Source organism: Ahaetulla prasina, chromosome 1, assembly GCF_028640845.1.
Source record: "Ahaetulla prasina isolate Xishuangbanna chromosome 1, ASM2864084v1, whole genome shotgun sequence".
Classification (NCBI taxonomy): Eukaryota; Metazoa; Chordata; class Lepidosauria; order Squamata; family Colubridae; genus Ahaetulla; species Ahaetulla prasina.
The window spans coordinates 276,349,355-276,369,961 of NC_080539.1; the positions used below are offsets into that span (position 1 = coordinate 276,349,355).

General features: G+C 36.2%; 1 protein-coding gene across 1 annotated transcript in view; it reads right to left on the reverse strand.

Moving 5' to 3' along the window:
• Positions 1-20,607, reverse strand: part of SPON1 (spondin 1) — a 388,936-nt gene that overhangs the window by 287,212 nt on the left and 81,117 nt on the right. Inside the window, exon 3 of the mRNA XM_058160540.1 lies at positions 2,050-2,183. Within this exon, the coding sequence (XP_058016523.1) occupies positions 2,050-2,183 (134 nt within the window). The remainder of the gene's footprint in view (positions 1-2,049; positions 2,184-20,607) is intronic.

Genomic DNA, 20,607 nt, shown 5'->3' on the forward strand with positions numbered 1-20,607 from the left:
GGATGGTGTCTGATATACACATTGGACTATAAGGGATTTTCTACAGCTACTTTCTTGGAACTACTAAAGGACCTTTGATAAAGATGACAAGAATTTTGAGAGAAAAGAGAAAAAGACTATGAGAAACCAAATATTAGAACTTTATTTGTGGGATTTAAGGATTATTGGTAGAAAGTGGAAAAATACAGAATTGATTTGTTTGATTATATAAATAGTTATTTATTCTCTCTTATTATAATTTTTATTGGAATTTGATTATGATATTTATGTTTGGTAATTTTTAAATGAGTATTATGGATTAATTTGGAAGGTCATTTTTTAAATTGTTAATTTGGATTCAATTTTGATTATTTGAAGAGAATGATTATGAGGAATTTGCTTAAATGGAAATGGAGATGTAAATATTTAATTTTTTATCTCAAAAGAGATCTTACTGGACCTTTTCTGATTAATAAGAAGGATTCAAGATTTAGAAATGGATTATTAAAAAAGGGGGGGTGAGGCATGGAATGAAATATTTGCTGTGTTTCTGCATAAAGTTTTATATCACTTTTATTTGTTTAATACAACCCTGGAAAGCATTATTGAGAAAATCTGCATCAAATTAAATCTACCCAGCCTGCTGTATTTTTTACAGGGATCTACTTCATGTTTCCAAGCTACATGAGGTTATCTCAATGATGTTTTTTTCAAAACGCAACTGGACCTCAATCAGAATAGAGATGGAAGGTCTTCTAGTTTAACCCTCTGCTCAACCCTGTGCAGTCTTTTCTTAAAAACTTCAGTAATGAAGCAACCACAAGTTTTGAAGGCAAGCTGTTCCACTGGTTAATTGTCCTCATTATTAGGAAGCTTCTCCTTAATTCCAGGTTGCTTCTCTCCTTGATTAGTTTCCATCCATTGTTTTTTGTCTACCTTCTGGTGCTTTCAAAAATAAATTAACCCCCTTTCTTTGCGGCAGCCCCTCAAATACCATAATACTGCTATCATGTCACCCCTAGTCCTTCTTTTCTCTAGACTGGCCATACTCAATTCTTGCAGCCGTTCTTCATATGTTTTTGTCTCCAGGCCCTTACTCCAGGCCCTCTGTGTGTTTGTGTGTGTCTGTGTGTCTCCCTCTGTGTGTGTGTACACTTCTGCAGACACCTTTTATGCAGAATGTCTTTACTGTAAATTATCTGGATGCAGATTGTGCAGTAAGAGGTAGCAAAAAGCCATACATAATGTTCACGCCCCCGTCATAAGATTATACATTATTAGTGTGGAATCGTATGGACCATGCACAAATCATATTACACAGGAGATAACATATGTATGTGTTTATAGTAGGTCTCAATGTGAGTTCAAGATCAATGCCAACCTTGAACCACTTCACATCATATACCAGGATTCAGATTGCAACACTGCATTTGAGCCGTGGTGGTACAGTGGTTAGAATGTGGTATTGCAGGCTAACTCTGCAACTACCAGCAGTTGGATCCTGCCAGCAGTTCAATCCTGACTGGCTTGAGGTTGATTTATCCTTCCATCCTTCCAAGGTCGATAGAATGAGGACCCGAATTGTGAATTTTTGTGAAGCGGTATACAAATATAAGTGCTATTGTTATTGCTATTTGCCATCATGCAGATTTTCACCATCCCTATAAATGCCCCTGCAGCCAGGCATTTTCTGAAATGTCAACTATCTGCAAATGGGGAAGTGGACCACCTTATATTCCATAGGCATGCAGCATTTAAAATAAAAAAGTAATTTTTTACAATTTCAGATACACATCCGTTGAATCAAAACTAAATCAACTCCATTCTTGATTTATTTATTTTTTTGTAAAATTACAGAGGTCCTGATCTGGTTTCAAAGCAAATTGTCTGTATAATTTTTTTAAAACCAATGTTTACAGGCATTCAGAGCATTAAACCTTGAGAATGATTGCTTCTGAGAATCTCATAGTACAGTTAAGGTCAGGCTAAAAATCAGTGTAAAGTCATAAAGTACAGCATATGCAGCAAACTATGCTTTCAATCATGCATTTAGACCATAAATTTACTTACTTCAAAATTACACAGCCTGTGCCCAAAGAAGGAGCTGTCCAAAACACCTGAATGCGAGTCCTTCTTCTTGGTGTACTCTCTGTCACAGCCACAGGACAATTACTCATGAACTGTGTTTCTTCTTCATCTATAATCTACACATGAAGAAGCAAAAGTTTATTAGAAACATCAAAACCACCTATTTAGAAAGCGAATAAAGGTCCTTAACATTATGCTATATATATATAGTGTTCTGTATGTTATCAAATAACTGATAATTTTTCTTAAGGTAATGTGCTTCTTTGGCTGAATTGCTAATAGTTGAGCTCATCAGATCTGACAAAGAATAGAATAGAATAGAATAGAATAGAATAGAATAGAATAGAATAGAATAGAATAGAATAGAATTTTTTATTGGCCAAATGTGATTGGACACACAAGGAATTTGTCTTGGTGCATATGCTCTCATTGTACATAAAAGAAAAGATACCTTCATCAAGGTACAACATTTACAACACAAATGATGGTCAATATATCAATATAAATCATAAGGATTACCAGCAACAAAGTTACAGTCATACAGTCATAAGTGGAAAGAGATTGGTGATGGGAACAATGAGAAGATTAATAGTAGTGCAGATTTAGTAAATAGTCTGACATGTTGAGGGAATCATATCGTTTAGCAGAGTGATGGCCTTCGGAAAAAACTGTTCTTATGTCTAGATATTCTGGTGTGCAGTGCTCTATAGCGTCATTTTGAGGGTAGGAGTTGAAACAGTTTATGTCCTGGATGTGAGGGATCTGTAAATACTTTCACGGCCCTCTATCGAGATATCTAGCTAGCTAGCTAGCTAGCTATCTAGAACTCTTGCAAGGAACTGAATGTTTGAGTTTCTGGACAGTGTGAAAGTAACTTTGATGTAAGCAAGGCGTACTTTTGAGCCTGTCATGTAGGGTCTAGTTTTGGGCTACTCTGTGGTTCTTTCAAAAGCAAATAACAAAATGGATTTTATTTATTTTCTACCTTGATGTATATTTTCACATATTTCAGAAAGAAACTAAGGAGAGAAATAAAAGATAAAAAAACCACAATAAGAAAAAAGGGAAATGGAGACAAAACTGTCAAAAGAAAGCTGTTTTTTTTTAAAGAAAAAAAGCAGCTTTGCAGAAATCTGATTTGTAATGTGCCATTAAAAGTTAAATTCATTTTAGTAATTATAGGAAGAAAATAATACAATATTCATCACTGTTCTTATCTGAGATGTAGGAACTGGTATATATGGCTAGAATAGTACAGGCCAGAGAATATAATATGAAAAGGCACCCTATAATTCTGATGAATTCAAGGTTGTGTTATTATCCCCCATCAGATATAAATTAAATTTTCATCAATCTATGACACCACCTTTTCTTTTTTCTTTTACTAGAGTTTGAACAACGATGTATTAAATCCTCCATTTACAGAATTTGCAACTGGTAAATAAAAAGAGAAGAGAAAGAGCATTAGCTTATATCCTTGAAATTAAAAAAAAAAACACAATACCAGCTTCCATGTCATATGAAGACAGAATCTAATAGGATTTTTTCAGTTTTACAGAATTGTAGAGTAGGAGGGCTATTGAGGCCACTAAAACCAACTCCCTACTTAGCACAGGAATCCAAACTAAAGCATCTCCAACAGATGCCTACCCAACTTTTTACATATATGTATCTCGAGAAAGGGGAACTTATCATTCTCTTGGCACCTGAGGAAAAGGGTCATTTTGTTTTTAACTTCGTTTTTAACTGCTGGATGTGCGCTGCCCAGAATCATTCCATGAAATGGGTGGCCATGTAAGTTCTTAATTAAAAAATAAGGTAAGGTAGGGTAAGGTAAGGTAAGGTAGAGTAGGGTAGGGGAGAGAAGAGGAGAGGAGAGGAGAGGAGAGAAGAGAAGAGAAGAGAAGAGAAGAGAAGAGAAGAGAAGAGAAGAGAAGAGAAGAGAAGAGAAGAGAAGAGAAGAGAAGAGAAGAGAAATTATATAAACTATTCTTACTTTTAGGAAGTTTTTCCTATCATTAAATGCCATCCTGGAACTTAAAATCTCCTGTGATCTGGGATGGCAATAAATGTGACCTGACTATCCATCTGGTCCTGCTGCTGATTCTTGAATTATGCAATTATCTCTATCCCAGACATTTTTTTCTCATGGCTAAGCATATCTAATTTATTCTTACTGGTTATGCCAATCAGGCTGAAAGTTTGTTTACTCTTTCCTTTCTGTTTTAAAATTGCCATTTTACCTTTCGCACAGGTTTCAGGGTGATGAGTATTTAAGAAAACATTATCAACTCTAAAATAACAAAAGTAAGAAATGGCATAAGACTGAAAAACAACAAACCAAAAATAGTACACTGATTCCCAAAGATAAGAAACATATAAACATTAACAGAGTTGGAAGGCACCTTGGAGGTCATCTAGTCCAACCTCCTGCTCATGCAGGAGGCCTGTACGAGGGATTCCAACCACCAAACTGCCAACCTTTCTGATCGACAAGCTCAGTATCCTAGGGACATACAGCTAAATTCAGCTGGGAGGGTCAGATGAACAGAATATGGATGGATGGATGGATGGATGGATGTGATTTCTATTAGATTTTGTAATCATATGACATGGAAGCTGGTATTGTTTTTTACTTTAAAGAGATATGTCGTGATTTGGATACCACCAAAGACAAGGAGTTCTCTTCTCTAGCCACGTATCTCGAGTTATAAAGTCGATATAATCTCGGAAAGTTATATTTAGAGTTTCAAACTGTCTCACGTTTTAAGAAGCAAAGGTTTAATTGATTTAAGAAGCAAAAATTTAATTGATTTAGAAATTTAAAAGACAGTCTGACTGCTTTTGTATTTCTGCATTTGAAATGTAGTCATTACTTTATGTTCATGCTGAGGATAGTTGGTTTAAACATCAAAAGTACACTATGAAATTATGAAAAGTAGAAACGATACAATAAGAATGGACAAAATCTAGTGGTAAAAGTGCATTATTATAACAGAGTTAAGACAACCTTGTATCTGCTCAGTGTTATGAATTAATAGAGCAGTTTTAAGATAATGGATTCAGAAGAAGTAGATGGAAATCTCAAAGCCGCTACAGAAGATCATAATAAATATCATGTTAATGTAAATACATATTAATGTTCAATGGTTAATACTGAAGATAAAAAATATTAACACATAAATGCTAATAAATATTAAATATTATGGGAAGCAATCCTGTTTCCTCTAGATAGTCTGGATTACAACTCCTGTATGAATGAGCATTAAGGTGAGAGCCAGAAAAAGCAATTATGTAAATATTCAAGAATGATTCAGTTTTAGGTTCACCAAACACCAACTGAACTGTGAGAAAAGCAAGAAGAAAAAGCAATGGATTTTAACCACTGAATATAAGAGGGAGTCTGCATCCTTGTGCAGGCAATGGGCAATCCGTTCTTTCATTTGGTTTCATTCTGATTTGCCATAAAGATTCTTATCTAGCCTAGCCACATCTATGAGACTTTTGCCAAGGTCTTAACATAGGAAGTAAGCTGAGTATGGTCAGAATGTCTGTGGAATAGTAAATTCTGTAAGGTACAGTAGTCTTTGTTTAATGGCCACTCATTCAGCAAAGTTCAAGCTTACTGAATTAATGGCTGTTACAATTAGTTCTCATACACACTGCTATTGCAGAGTCCCTGCAATCAGAATAACAGAATAACAGAGTTGGAAGGGACCTTGGAGATCTTCTAGTCCATGGGTGTCAAACTCTCTGCATCACATTGCTATTGTATGATGTTTCTGGGCATTTTTCCCATTTGTGGAGCTGGGGTGGGCATGGCCTGCGTGTGACGCATCAGGCTTGCAGGCCGCCAATTTGACACCCCTGTTCTAGTCCAACCCCCTTCTCAGACAGGAAGCTCTATACCATTTCAGACAAATTATTGTCCAATCTCTTCTTAAAAACTTCCAGTATTGCAGCACTCACAACTTCTGGAGGCAAGTTGTTCTTCTGATTAATTGTTCTAACTGTCAGGAAAATTCTTCTTAGTTCTAGATTGCTTCTCTCCTTGATCACATCATTGTGATGAGCTAGGTGCTTGGTGCCTGAATCACAATTACGATGTCTCATCATCCTATGGTCACGTGATTGTAATTTGTAATCTTCCCTGCCAACTTCTGATAAACAAAGTCAGTGGAGAAGGCGACAGCAAGTCACATATAGTAGCTATATGAAGTTCTCCCTTAATAAGCCATTTAATGCTTGTTTAACAATGGGCAATTGAGACTGCTGGAATTAAGAGGCACATATATGTGGGTTTATTTTTATTTACAACTGGAACTCTTAACAGGGGAGTTTTGTGTCTCAATTAGCATAGTTAAGTGAGTTAAGTGAGGATTACCTGTAGGATAGTATGTCTGTGACATACTACTGAGATATTCAGTTAGTCGGACTTAAGTGATGGCCTTAGGCTATGGATGCAGGTGTTGTAACTGAACAGTATGTGAAAGATACCATGTTTCTCTGATCCTTTCATCCCTAGAGTTTGTAGACCCTTTCATCCTAACAGTAGAATAGACAAAAACATCAGTGGTTTTGAGTGTTGATTTATTGTTATATGAATTAAATAAGATTTCCTGTATCCAAAGTAGATTATCTTCAGAAAGTGAGCCTAAGAGATCAAATAATTCCCAATTTTAACCCCATTTTCTTTTTTTTAAAAAAAATTCAATAATGTTGTTTCCATACTCATCCTTTTATTTGGAATTGCCATTCTTTGTTCACTCAGTTATTTTTATAGGGAAACTATACAATATTCTTGGTAAATGGTTAAATTCTAATGTTTTCTGCATTCCTCCTCTGTTTTCATATAGTGTCTCAGACAATTATTATTGTAAGGAAATACAATCACACTTATTAACATAGCAAAGATAAGACCATATGCCCGTGATGGCGAACCTATGGCACATGTGCCACAAGTGGCACGCAGAGCCCTCTCTACTGGCACGTGAGCTATCGCCCAGCTCAATTCCACCCCGCATGCGCGCGCACCTCCCGCTGGCCAGCTGATTTTCGGCATTCATGGGGGGCAGGGTGCATGAGGGAGATGCATGCGCATGCCCAGGAGGTTGGGTGGTCACGCATGCATGTACAGGGGGTTGCATATGCATGCGTGGGGGTGAGAGGAATGAAGGGTGGGGGGAACTCCCACCACCCACGGCCCATTTTGGGCCTAGTAGGCCTCCCTGCAGCCTCCTGAGACCAAAAACAGCCTGCCCCTGTGGGACCGCACGCATGGGCGGGGGGTGGGATGCGGGGGGGGGGTTGCACACACATTGCATTATGGGTGCAGCCACATGCTTCTGCTGTTGTGTGTGCTTGTGCGTATGTTTCGGCACAGAACAAGAAAAAGGTTAGCCATCACTGCCATGTGCTCTTAAAGGACACAGTTTCTTTCAGATGAAAGTTTTCAGTTTCTGTTAGTCAACTGTATTGTTTCTGTGTTCAAGACTGTCGGAAATTAATACTGAATCAGACCTTAATTGCTTCCTATTTCATCTGTGAATGTCACCCATGAAGAAAAGAGCATCAAATTATTCATTTTTCTCTCTCTATAGTAAAGTAGTGCTATTTTTTCATATTGGAAAGGAAGAAAAGGAGGAAATAATGAGTAAATTCAATATCCTTTTTTGCCAGGGGACTGAAGCTAAGCAAAGGACAATTAAGACACAATTCACTATTAATTTGCCTCCTGCCCACTGTTGTGCTGTCCAAGAAAGCAATAGAGTTGGACAGATCTGCGAAGTGAAAGCTTTTGATTAGTATAGAAGAGATACTTCCTAAATGGAATTCACTTGTGAATTGAAAGTAGAGAAAAGCTTTGGCAAAAGAAAGATATTACTAGTTAATATAATGCCGTCTTGGGTATTGAGTGGCATCTTTGTTTATATTACACTTCCAACAAATTGGGGAAAAGCCATGCCTGATAGTGTGAAAAAGCTCTGGTATAAAAATAACTTAGTTGGTATTCAACAAATCACTCTTCTGAACTCAGTCTCCATCTACAAAACAAAGTTGTCTACCTTAGAGAGTTGTGGTAAAAAGCGCTAAGAACTCATCTGAATATTGTAAAATGCTTTAATGCCATTACTGCACTTGACACTGCTGATAATACACAGCCCTGTTGCCTGAATCCTGAGCAGTTCTTTTACATTCTATATAAAACATATATTTATAGCCCTCCTTTTATGGCATATCCCCAGCAAAGTGGCTCACTAAATAATGAAACATTAAATCTATTAAAAAAAATAGCATAAAAGCAAAAATATAAACTGGACATAACTCAAATATTAATAAAGCAGCCGTTGAGATTCCAATAAGTAAGGTACAAATGTAAAATAGTTTAAAGATTGCTGAATAATTTATACTGGTTACATTAAAAGACTTTAAGGAAGCAAATAAATTAATAGCTTTTTAACGCTATAGGAAGACTTCTAATATCAGGACCATACCCAGCTTTATTGAATTTTGTGCAGGATTTGGAAATGGAGGAGATAAGGTTTTACTTAACAGACACTATTTTAAATGATTTGAATATGCTGATTAATGCCTTACATAAAATGGCTTGATTCTTTTACTGGAGAAGAAGAAATCAACACAAAAGTTCAATAGTGGCATTCCTTCTTTGTAGCAATTAGTATTTTGCTGCTTTAATTGAGCAACTGATATTCTTTTTCCTGTCTTTTTAAACTCATATTTTAAAAAACCATTGTTGCTGTCTATGATATTCTTCTCCAACTTCAGATAACATCAAACTTTAAAGTTTTTTGATAGGTTACCTATATCTTTTCTTCCCTTTACCCACCCCTCTCTCTATATCTTTTCTTATTTACAGAACTTTTTGTGCAAACTAACATTTTGAATCTACTTTTTTCCTCATTAGAATTCTTTGTTTGCACTCATCTTTTAGTATTTCTTATTTTTAGGAACCCAGACACTTCTTTGGTTCCTTTTTTTCTTTACCTTTTCCTGCCATATTTCATATTATTGCTTGGAGGTTATTAAAATGCATTTTTCCCAATATCTAATATATGTTTAATTGCACCTTGCTTTTGTTTCCTTAAAGCAGTCCAGTATTACATAGTCTAAGTTATTTCTGTTTCCTTGCCTATTTTTGTCTTCTACTCTTTGAAGTAGATGGTCATGGATTTTCTAGAAAGGCCATATTTGATGTCATTTTCCCCAATTTAATTTAATCCAATCCAATGTAAAAGATAGAATGAAAATTATATATATATATATATATATATATATATATATATATATATATATATATATATATATATATATATATATATATATATATATATATATATATATATATATATATTTATAGCCCTCCTTTTATGGCATATCCCCAGCAAAGTGGCTCACTAAATAATGAAACATTAAATCTATTAAAAAATAGCATAAAAGCAAAAATATAAACTGGACATAACTCAAATATTAATAAAGCAGCCGTTGAGATTCCAATAAGTAAGGTACAAATGTAAAATAGTTTAAAGATTGCTGAATAATTTATACTGGTTACATTAAAAGACTTTAACACCCGTGAAAACCTCAGAAAACAAATATATATATATATATATATATATACATACATACATACATATATATATATGTATATATATATATATATATATATACACACATATATATATACATATATATATATATATATATATATATATATATATATATATATATATATATATATATATATATATATATATATATATATATATATATATATGAAACCAATTCTAGCATTGTGAAATAAGCTTTTAAGCAAGTTTATAACTTTTAGCTCTCTGCATATACATGCTATCTTGTTTAAATATATTTCATTCTCTTGGGCACCATCAAGATTTTAGTTCCCAATAGGTTTGCTTATTATGTAATCATTCAAAATATAAACTTCACCCTACTTAGAAAAACATCTAATTATCCAAATAATATGGCTAACACTATTAATTTGGGAAAATCCTATATTCCTTCCTAATCTTATATTAGAATTTTTTTTCACCTGAACTTCACCCCCTGAAATCATTATAAAAATAATCAGATTTATCTATAAGAAAATGTAAAAGATAGAATGAATATATATATATATATATATATATATATATATATATATATATATATATATATATATATATATATATATATATATATATATATATATATACATATATATATAGTTTATATATATATACATATATATATAGTGTCTTGGCGGCGTTTGATGAAGTCTCATTCGTCTTCTTCAGGCTTCAGCTTCGTGCTTCTGGGAGCAATGTTGAAGCTGAAGAACGAAGCTGAAGCCTGAAGATGACGAATGAGACTTCGTTGAAACGTCGCCAAGACACTTCCAATTTTACGCGGGAGAAAACCCGAATAACCAAAGATCTACATACAAACACCCGCGAAAACCTCAGAAAACACACACACACACACACACACACACACACACACACACATATATATAAATATATACAGTTTATATATTATATATATATATATATATAATTGAGAGGTCAACAATTCCAGCTCCAGCCATCAGCTTTATCAATTTTTATTGAATATATTTGATCAGTCCATTTGCAGATGTTACTTTTTTAATTCAGAGAAGCCAGTTTTGAAGAAAATAATAAATAACTTCCAAGTGGGCCTTTAGATCTGGTCTACAACCAGCAATGTTAGGGCTGCTAAAACATTGCAATTCTTTTGAATTCCTATCATTAGAGGTCCACGTTCAATGGCAGTAACTTTTTAGCACTTTATGATCTACTGTCCATGAGTTGGCAGTTGGGTTTAGATCATTAGGGATTTATTTTGCATTCCCTGTATCCAAGGCCTTTCCTAACCCTCTAATTCATTTCAATTAAATAAATCTCTTTTCTATTATAATTATGGAACACGATTCACTAATCATTACTCAGGTCAAAATAGTTCATTGCTCACAATTAATATTAATAAGATGATGCTATCGGGTTATGTGTGGAAAAAGGAGCAAAAAAACAAAAGAAGGCAAGTATGGAGGCCTATCTATGAGTTTCTATGTGGATATATATGATGGTTGAAACAACTTTAGGAACAGTAAACTAGCGGAAAGCTAGCTATTATAAAGGAGACTAAACATTTAATTTATCCAGAATGCACTGCAAGAGTATTGAACATAAATTATAAATATTTTTCTCTTTCATTACAACAGTTCAGTTTCATTATGATGTTTAATTTGTCAGGTTGCAACAGAAGATTTATGCTGATTTACTTTATGTAACTCTGAACTAATCTATAAGCTCTCTCATAGCTTCCCATAGTAGTTACTACCACAGGATGAGATCCAGAATTTTACAAGAGTTGATCCTAGACTATTTCTTCAGACAGAATATTTTGTCATTTAAGACTGCTTCAAAAGGCAGACTATTTTCTAGAGCAACTTTGTTGACCATTTTACCTCAAAGCTGTGTGTTTTGTGCCTGTCTATGTATACATTCTTTGCTCTCTGATCAGACCCTGACAGCTATGACTGTTTTGCCTCACCCCTTGAACCTTGATGTTGGATGCAGTTAACTTGCTGAAACCTTGACTATGGCTACTGTTAAAACCTCTTACAACTCTAATGAAAAACTGAAGACTGATTTATAGCTTTACGACCAGGCATAACAGTAAATGGACTGATTTATGACAATGCTGTTGATTCTTTACTGGAGTCTTGAACCAGCAGTAACTCTTCCTAATCCAGTTGGTTATCTTCCATGTGCCCTACATAAGGCTATCCTTGAACAGTATCTGGATGTTGCAATCCGTACAAAATGTGATATTTAAACTGTTAAGCAGTGTAACGTGTAAAGATTATATGTAAGATATGTATTGAACACTTTTATGGACAAAATTTAAGGTATTTATATTATGGACACAACTTGAAGTACTGATATTAACTTTTAAAGCCATTAATGGTTTAAGATCTGGCTAAGTGCAGCCATAAGAACTGCAGGTTACGCCCTTTTGAAGAACACCTTGTTGTCACTCTTTCTCACATGAAGGCAAGGGATGAGTCACTCCCAGATTATTGAATATTTTCCCTTGGGAATTACTTTTGCTTTATATTTTTCTAATATCCACTACTTGTGAAATATACAGAAACACAGCTTTTCCGGATAGGATAGTAGTTCCTAGATTTGGGTCATAAGACAAATAGTACCTATTTTATTATTAATGTTAGTAAGTGTTGTAACTTTTTATAATCTGGGGTTTAAAACATTCTTAGTTGCCACACTAATGGTATACTCTCCCCACAACATCACAGCTGCAGACTCCATGTCATTAGGGTGCCAATGATTTTTGGCCTCTTCAAATGTTTTCTGAATTTAATTGTAAGTATGCTGATAGAATTTTTTTAATCACCATTTTCCTCCTCAAGTTTAATTAATTTTGATTGTTTTTTCTATTTTAATCAGTTTTATAGTGAGCTACCCTGAAGCTATTAGCACCTGAAGGACAGGAAAAATACACAGTAAAGTAAAATTAAACTAATAATGGTTCTTGGTTGATTCTGCATATTATGTGAAGAATAGATGAAAAAGAACTGGACAAACTTCAGTGTCTTTCTCGGAAACTAGCTCACTCTGTTGAGTTTATGTTAGAAACCTTGCAGACTTCGGGTTTTTTTTTTGGGCTTCTCTTTCCAACCACGTGCAAAAGATCTTGCAGTGTTTCCAATTCACATCTTTTCTTCTCTCAAATTAACAAATAGTAAATTGGGTTGTATCTGCTTTTAGAAGCAAAGTATTTTATTATGGTTTATCAGATTTTTACTAAATTTCTTTGGACCGTTTCATTGTTTTTCATTGTTTTAGTTGTTTTATAGTTTTAGAATGTTAAACTGCCCAGAGCCTCCTGGCTGAGATAGGTGGCTGTAAGATTGAAGAATGAATGAATGAATGGTACCTTATTTACCAAGATCATTTGTTTTGGTCATTTAGGGTAAAGATAATTTATTTTCTCCTGCCAATAAGAACAGCGGCAACAACAAAAAATGTCAAAACAATTGAACTGGTTGCTTATTCAAATGGGGCAGAGAAGGTTGTGCACTGTATTTAATTAAGATATATGGTATGAAAAGCAGTTTCAGCTTCTTCTTGAATATCTCACTGGTTGGGTCAGAAAAATATATTTTGCCACTGTTCTTTTGTCTGCAAAGCATCCTCTGTAAGGAACCATGTCAGAGTTCTTTTATATCACTACCTTCCACTCTTGGCATTCTTAATCTGCATCAGGCTTTATAGGCAGTATATCTGTGTTTGCTGAGATGAAGTTGAAGAAATATGTTTTCTGGCCTCCCACCCTCGAGCAGATATATATGTGTGTGTGTGTGTATACAAAGAAGGCTGTGTTGCATTTGTCCTAGATATGTCAGTGGCAAAGTATTCAGAAGCGAAAAGATGGTGTAAAAGGCGGCATCTTTTCTCTCTGATCATCTCTGAATTAACTTGGTACACGTCAACCCTTCTCTTAGTGTGGAAACAATTTTCTGGCTTTAACAAGTGCCTTCCCAGCCATACCTGGATATCTTTCCGCCTACACATGTTGTCCTCCTGGTGAACTGAAATTTATCTATTTCATTTTTGCAATCGTAATTACACTTTTTTTTTTTTGCTCACTGTATTTCTAGCACCACATATCCACATCCGTTCATTTTATTTATATGGCTGCCTAATGAAACATTGCAATTCTGGGCAGAGTGCAATAAGTACAAAATAAAACAATAAATAAATAAAACAAATAATTTCAAACAAAATCCAACCAGCCATCAATAGGCTATTGGGTACCAAATTTGTAAGATAGGGATTCCAAATCTCTCAGCATGAACACTAGTTTAGTTTAGTTTAGTTTAGTTTAGTTTAGTTTAGTTTAGGTTAGGTTAGGTTAGGTTAGGTTAGGTTAGGTTAGGTTTAGTTTAGTTTAGTTTATTAAATTTCTATACTGCCCTTCTCCCGAAGGACTCAGGGCAGTTTACAGCCAACTAAAAAAAGAGACATTTTTAAACTCCTTTTCTGAAGAAAAGGAGGATAAAGGCCAGTGGTATCTTTGGAGTGGCAAGTGGTCTTTTTAGAACAGGGGTCTCCAACCTTGGCAACTTTAAGACTTGTGGGCTTTAACTCCCAGAATTTAACTCTGGGTGTTGAAGTCCATAAGTCTTAAAGTTGCCAAGGTTGGAGACCCCTGTTCTAGAAGGAAGGAACCACCATGGAATAGGCATGTCTGCTATCGGAGAGTGTGAGTTGGGCAGATACCATTGGAAGAAGTAGTCCCACAAACAACCCATCTTTGTGCCATACAGTGCTTTACAATGGATGTGATAACCAGCACTTTGATTTGTACTGGTACAATTTGTACAATTTGCCAATAGAAAGCTAATGCAGCTCATGAAATAATAGTGTCACAATCTTAGGTCCAAAACTGCCAACAAGTCTGCATTCTGGACCAAGTGTAACTTGTGGGTGATTCTCAAGAATAGCCCTACATAAAGCATGTTGCAGTAATTGAACTTCAAGATGACTAGAGTATGAGGGACTAATGAAATGCTTCCAACAAGCAAAGTCAATTGTGGAAGCTGGATTCACTTAATGACCATTTGATTCAGAATAACAGAGGGACCCTGGAGGTCTTCTAGTCCAATCCCCTGCTCAGGTAGGGGACCCTATTTTCAGACAAATGGCTGTCCAATATCTTCTTAAATAGTCACATGATTCATTAACAACTGCGGTAAAAGTGGTCATAATATCAAGTCCAGTTACATGATGGTTTGCTTAATTACCATATCACTTAGCAACCAAACTTCTGATTCCAGTTGGGGGTGTAAGTCAAGGACTACCTTGTTTTCTCTAAAATAAGACATCCCCTGATAATGAGACCACCCCAAAAATATTTAAATGCATGCCCAGCCGGTCCCCGCCATTTCCTCTGGTTAGGTTTAGGGAGACATAGCTGGAAATCAGGTAGGATGGCAAAAGGAGCCCCATATTGCTCCATGCGCCCTAAAATTATAAGACATCCCTGAAAATAAGGCCAAGCACTTATTTCGGGGTTCAAGATAATATAAGACAGGGTCTTATTTTTGGGAAAACATGGTACCTGGTACAACCAAATTAAGGTTGTGCAACCAAATATTGCTGATCTCGAATGACAGACTTCCATCACAAACGATATTTATGTTGCATGTCTCATGCATATTATGTAATTTCTGCTAGTTGCATTGGATGTGTCAAGCCACAACCAATACAAATTTTATAATGCATATAATTTGCACAATGCTATCATAATACCCATGATGTCATTTGTCTTCCTTGCCTTCCTAGATTCCTGTGCCCAGAACGAATGAATTTTCATGATGCCACATTTAGTGCCACATGTTAGTGCCACATTTTAAAGCAGCGATTCTCAACCTGTGGGTCGTGACCCCGTTGGGGATTGAATGACGATTTGCCAGGGGTCGCCTAAGACCATCGGAAATATGGGAAGTATACTTGCGAGTCGAAGAATCACGTTCCAATGGTTGACTCCACAAGCCAGCTGCAGGTTCTTCAAATCACTAGCCGAATTCGGCTTCAGGCATGATGAGTTAAAAAAGAGAGAAATCTTTGCTCTGATGTCTCCCTCTCAAGCCAGCTGCAATCACTCCCAATTGCTAGCCTAATCTGGCTTCAGGCGCCATAAACTTAATAGGGGAGGAGTCTCCACTTTAATGCCTCCGTCCTCAAAGCAATCGCAAGCAGTTCAGATTGCAACCAATACGGCTTCAGGGACGATAAATTCAAAACGAAAATAATTTTACTGTTGGGGTCGCCACATCGTGGGGAATTGTATTAAAGGGGTCGCAGCACTATAAAGGTTGAGAACCACTGTTTTAAAGGGATCTGCAATGTACTTATTCTAAAGATTTCTTCTTTTGATTCACTCTAAATTCATTTCTGTAATCCCAACTGCATTTCATCATGCAAATGCATTTGTTCAGAAGAACCCCTCCATTTAAATAAGGAGGAGGCACAGAATTTGTGGAGACCTCTTTCTAGCAAATGTCACAATTAAAGATTTCTATTAATAAGTTGTATGTTTTAATAGTCAAAGCAAAGAGCAAACAATAACATCCTCTAGAAATAGAATAAGAATCTGCTCAGCTATGAGGTCGTGATGAAATAAATCAGAATGAGTGCTATTGCTTTAAATATACATGATTGATATTCATTCCTGTGGTAGCATAATACTGTGTCTGGCTTTATAAATCACCAGAGAACTGAAGTGACATATTGTGGAAGATAAGATCTATTTAGGCAAAGAGATACTGAGTTACCTCACCATCCCAGAGCCATTATTCTTGGTTCAGTCCTTAGGCAAAACTAATCCAACCCGTTGGATTTCTTTTCTTTGGGAGCTGTATGAATTTTAATGTGACGTAGGCCACCAAATCAGGTTCTGACTGATATGGGTTCCATGCCATCAGTGAATGCCCCTTGAGAAATGGAAGGTGGTAAAGCAGCTTGACAGTTTTGGTAACAAAAAGAGAGATGAAACACTGGGGGAAGCAAATACCAGAATAAGGAATGACACTAATAACTGGGATCAGATATTTATGCTACAAACACTTCATGCCCTGAGTTATATGCAAACTATGACTTTTAAAAGAAAAAAAAAACACTTGGTGTCAGGTCAGTGGTGGGATTCAGCCGTTTCTCTCCGGATCGCGCGAACCGGTAGCAGTGAATGCAGGAGGCTCCACCCACCCACCTGGACATATTGCATGACTACTGCGCATGCACAGAGCATGCATGCACTCACATTTGTGAACCACTAGGGAAGGTAAGTGAATCCCACCTCTGTATCAGGTCATTATAGCTATCAGCTCATTACTTACATTTTTTGAGTTAAGTAAGAAAAATTGTAGATTTTCAGTTCTCCAAGCCAGAATGGAAATACAATACGAAATATTAGTATTATTTACATGTCCCCAATTCCCAATGACTGTGAGTTGCTCACAATAACGAAAACAAAGAAATTATAATAAAAGCAGTAAAATGGGAAAAGAGAAAAGATAGCAAGGATAAAACTGTAGGTAGTGATGAACTGAGCCAGAAATATGTTAAACTATAAAAGCCATGTCTTTAGAAAATATTATCAAGACCACAGCCTGATTATAGTCAGTTTATATTCAGTTTCAGTCTGGCTAAATGGATATCAATGGAAAATCTTCAACCATAGGACAGAGATGGAACACCACCTTTCCATGCAACCTTAGAGACATATTACCTTGAATACGAAATGAAAGAAGACAACAGTTCAGGAACTATCAGTCACTGAATCTTCTTCTGCATTAATACCCAGATGGGTCACCATTACTGCTGCTGTTAAACCCATAATTTAAGTAGGCATAACATCCTTTAAGATAATTTGTTCATTTCACTGGACAACCCCTTTGTTTTAGAACTATTAGTAAAGGAGAAAAACGTGTCTTTTCCTATTTTGTATATAATTTGATGCAGGGGTCTCCAACCTTGGTCCCTTTAAGACTTATGGACTTCAACTCCCAGAGTTCCTCAGCCAGCTTTGCTGGCTGAGGGACTCTGGGAGTTGAAGTCCACAAGTCTTAAAGGGACCAAGGTTGGAAACCCCTGATTTGATGCACCTCTAACATGCCCCACACCCTTTCTTTATAAACTAAATGGGGAAAAAATCAATGTGTAATATTTTATCACATAACAACGGTTCTGCTTTTCTTTTTTGTCACTTTCTCAGTCAGAGATCCCCCCCCTTTTTTTTTTTTGAGACATGATAAACACAGCTACATATGATATTCCAAATGCAAGGACATCACACAGTGATAGGTTTCCATTTTTTTTTACTACCGGTTCTGTGGGTGTGGCTTGGTGGGCGTGGCATGGTTTTGTGGGCATGGCAGGGGAAGAATACTGTAAAATCTCCATTCCCTCCCCAATCCAGGGGAAGGTTACTGCAAAATCCCCATTTCCTCCCGATCAGCTGGGACTTGGGAGGCAGAGAATAGATGGGAGTGGGGCCAGTCAGAGGTGATATTTACTGGTTCTCTGAACTGCTCAAAATTTCTGCTACCAGTTCTCCACCTCTGACATCACATTATGAGATAAGAAAATATTGACATTATTGAAAAATTGCTGTTGTGAATAGATAGCCAAGGAAACAAGGCAAGACTCCTTATGTGAAGGCTCAGCTCTCTGGAGAAGACTCTAATGCTGGAAATGCACTATTGAAAGACCTGAAAGACCAGATTAGGGACAGATCTTAACAGAGAAAATCAATCTATGTAATCATTAGCAGTCAACAACAACTTAATGGCATGTAATTGATCAAACAATCAACTGATCCTAAAGTAAAGGTTGCTTTTTTTAGAGTGATAATTTATTGAACTGATAATTCAATATTAGCATTTCCCAGGGTTCCTTTCCTGCATATTCACTATTAGCTCAAACCCTGTCAGAGCAAATAAGAAGTTAAAACTCTGTTCCAACGTGTTCCATTTTGCCTTACCATTTCAATTCTCAAACTTTGCTGATGTTATTAAATAATTATAAAAGACCTGGAAAACAAGACATGCTTTAGCAAAAAAACAGGCTGACCCTCATTCAGCAAGATGTATGACACAGATCATGCTATAACCTGACTAATTTGGATTTTCCCTAAATTCCTAGGTCAAAAGCTGGGCTCACCTTGCCCACTTCTAGCACAAAAGCTTAATCTTAAAGATGTGTTTGCTTGCAAATCAAGCAATTTTGCATTTACATTTTTTTTAAAATGTGTAAGCTCACTTTGAATTTAGTGATTTTATACGCTTCCAGATTGTCAATAAAATCTAAAAAAAATTATCTTGTTCCTGCTGTTTGCCTCAGCTCTTGGCACATATATTCTCTATCTTCAAAACTGGAATTCAGTAGTTAGTTCTAGGTAATAGAGCAAGCTGTGTGAATGGAAGAAAATACCGAAAAAGTATGGTAATTTTCAAAGCCTTTGTTACATTAAACAAAATATTAAAGACAGAGCAATATTTTAATCCTTACCATTTCATTAAGAAAATGTTATGGAGATAAATATCACTCCTCTGTGTGTTTTGCATTATTTAACAGAACTTTGGCATCACTCGGCATTTATTAAACGACAGCATTTGTAATCTGTTTTTCCAATAAAAAAAGATTCTGTATTTACAAATATCAGGCATAAAACAATTTCAGTCTTGGCATTTGATCCATGAATTGACTTAGAACACCAGCAAAACACAGCTGAGGAAGGGTAAAGAAATAAGCAAGCTCAGGCACTAGATAGTTTCTACAACAATTTTGTTCTTTTTATTTTCTGCACTCCTTGTGCAATGGACAAAACTTCTTCTGAAAAAGAGTATTAAAATAAGACATCCCACATTTAAAGAAAGAAATGTGCAAGCATTATTTCTAAGTTTTTTATATACCATAAAAAAACCTAGAGATGACTATTAATCATGTTTTAAAAGGAAAGAATATGCACATACTAACATACAGGTAATCCTTGAGTAACAATGGCATTTGGACTGGAATTTCCATCACTAAGCAATGAGGTTGTAAAATGCAACATGATTGCATTACTTAGAGAAAGCAATCTGAAGGCAGAACAAGAAACAATGGGTGGAAAATAAACAAAGTGAAATTTCCTGACAGAATAAGGATAAATTTCCTGACAGAACAATTAATCAATGGAACAACTTGCCTCCAGAAGTAGTGGGTCCTCCAACATTGGAGGTTTTTAAGAAGGGACAGCAACTTTTTTGAAATGGTATAGGGTTTTCTGCTTGAGCAATGGATTGGACTAGAAAAGGGGTCCCCAACCAGTGATGGGATTCAGCCAGTTTGCACCACTTTGGTAGAACCGGTTGTTAACTTTCTGAGCAGTTTGGCAAACTGGTTGTTGTAAGAAATTATTAGGGCAGAGAACCGGTTGTTAAATTACTTGAATCCCACCACTGCCCCCAACTTTTCGGACCTCAGGGACCACTAAATTCATAATTTTAAATCCCGCGGACCACTATTATGAGCTGCCTAATGACCGGCTGGGTGGGCATGGCTAGGTGGTCATGTGACTGGGTGGGCGTGGTCAACTTGATGTCACTCGCGTCGAGGGGCGCCTCGCTGGCCTCTACTCACCCCTCCCCTTCCAGCCACTCCTCGCCTGCCAGCTCAGGCTCCTTAGGGCCCCAACAGGAAGCATTTGCTGGAATTAAGCAGCCACCATGAGAAAAAGTTGGCAAAACAGCTGGCTCAGTTCAAATTGGTTCTGGCTGAGAAGGACGCTTATCAGAAGCACCTCACTGAGGACTACGAGCATAGGCTTTCCAAGCAGAGGGAAGACTTGCGGGAGAGCAAGGCCAGGGGGCTGAGATGGTCAGCCAGTTCCAGGCCAGGATACAGTCCCACTGGAACAAAGCCCACCGGCTCTTCG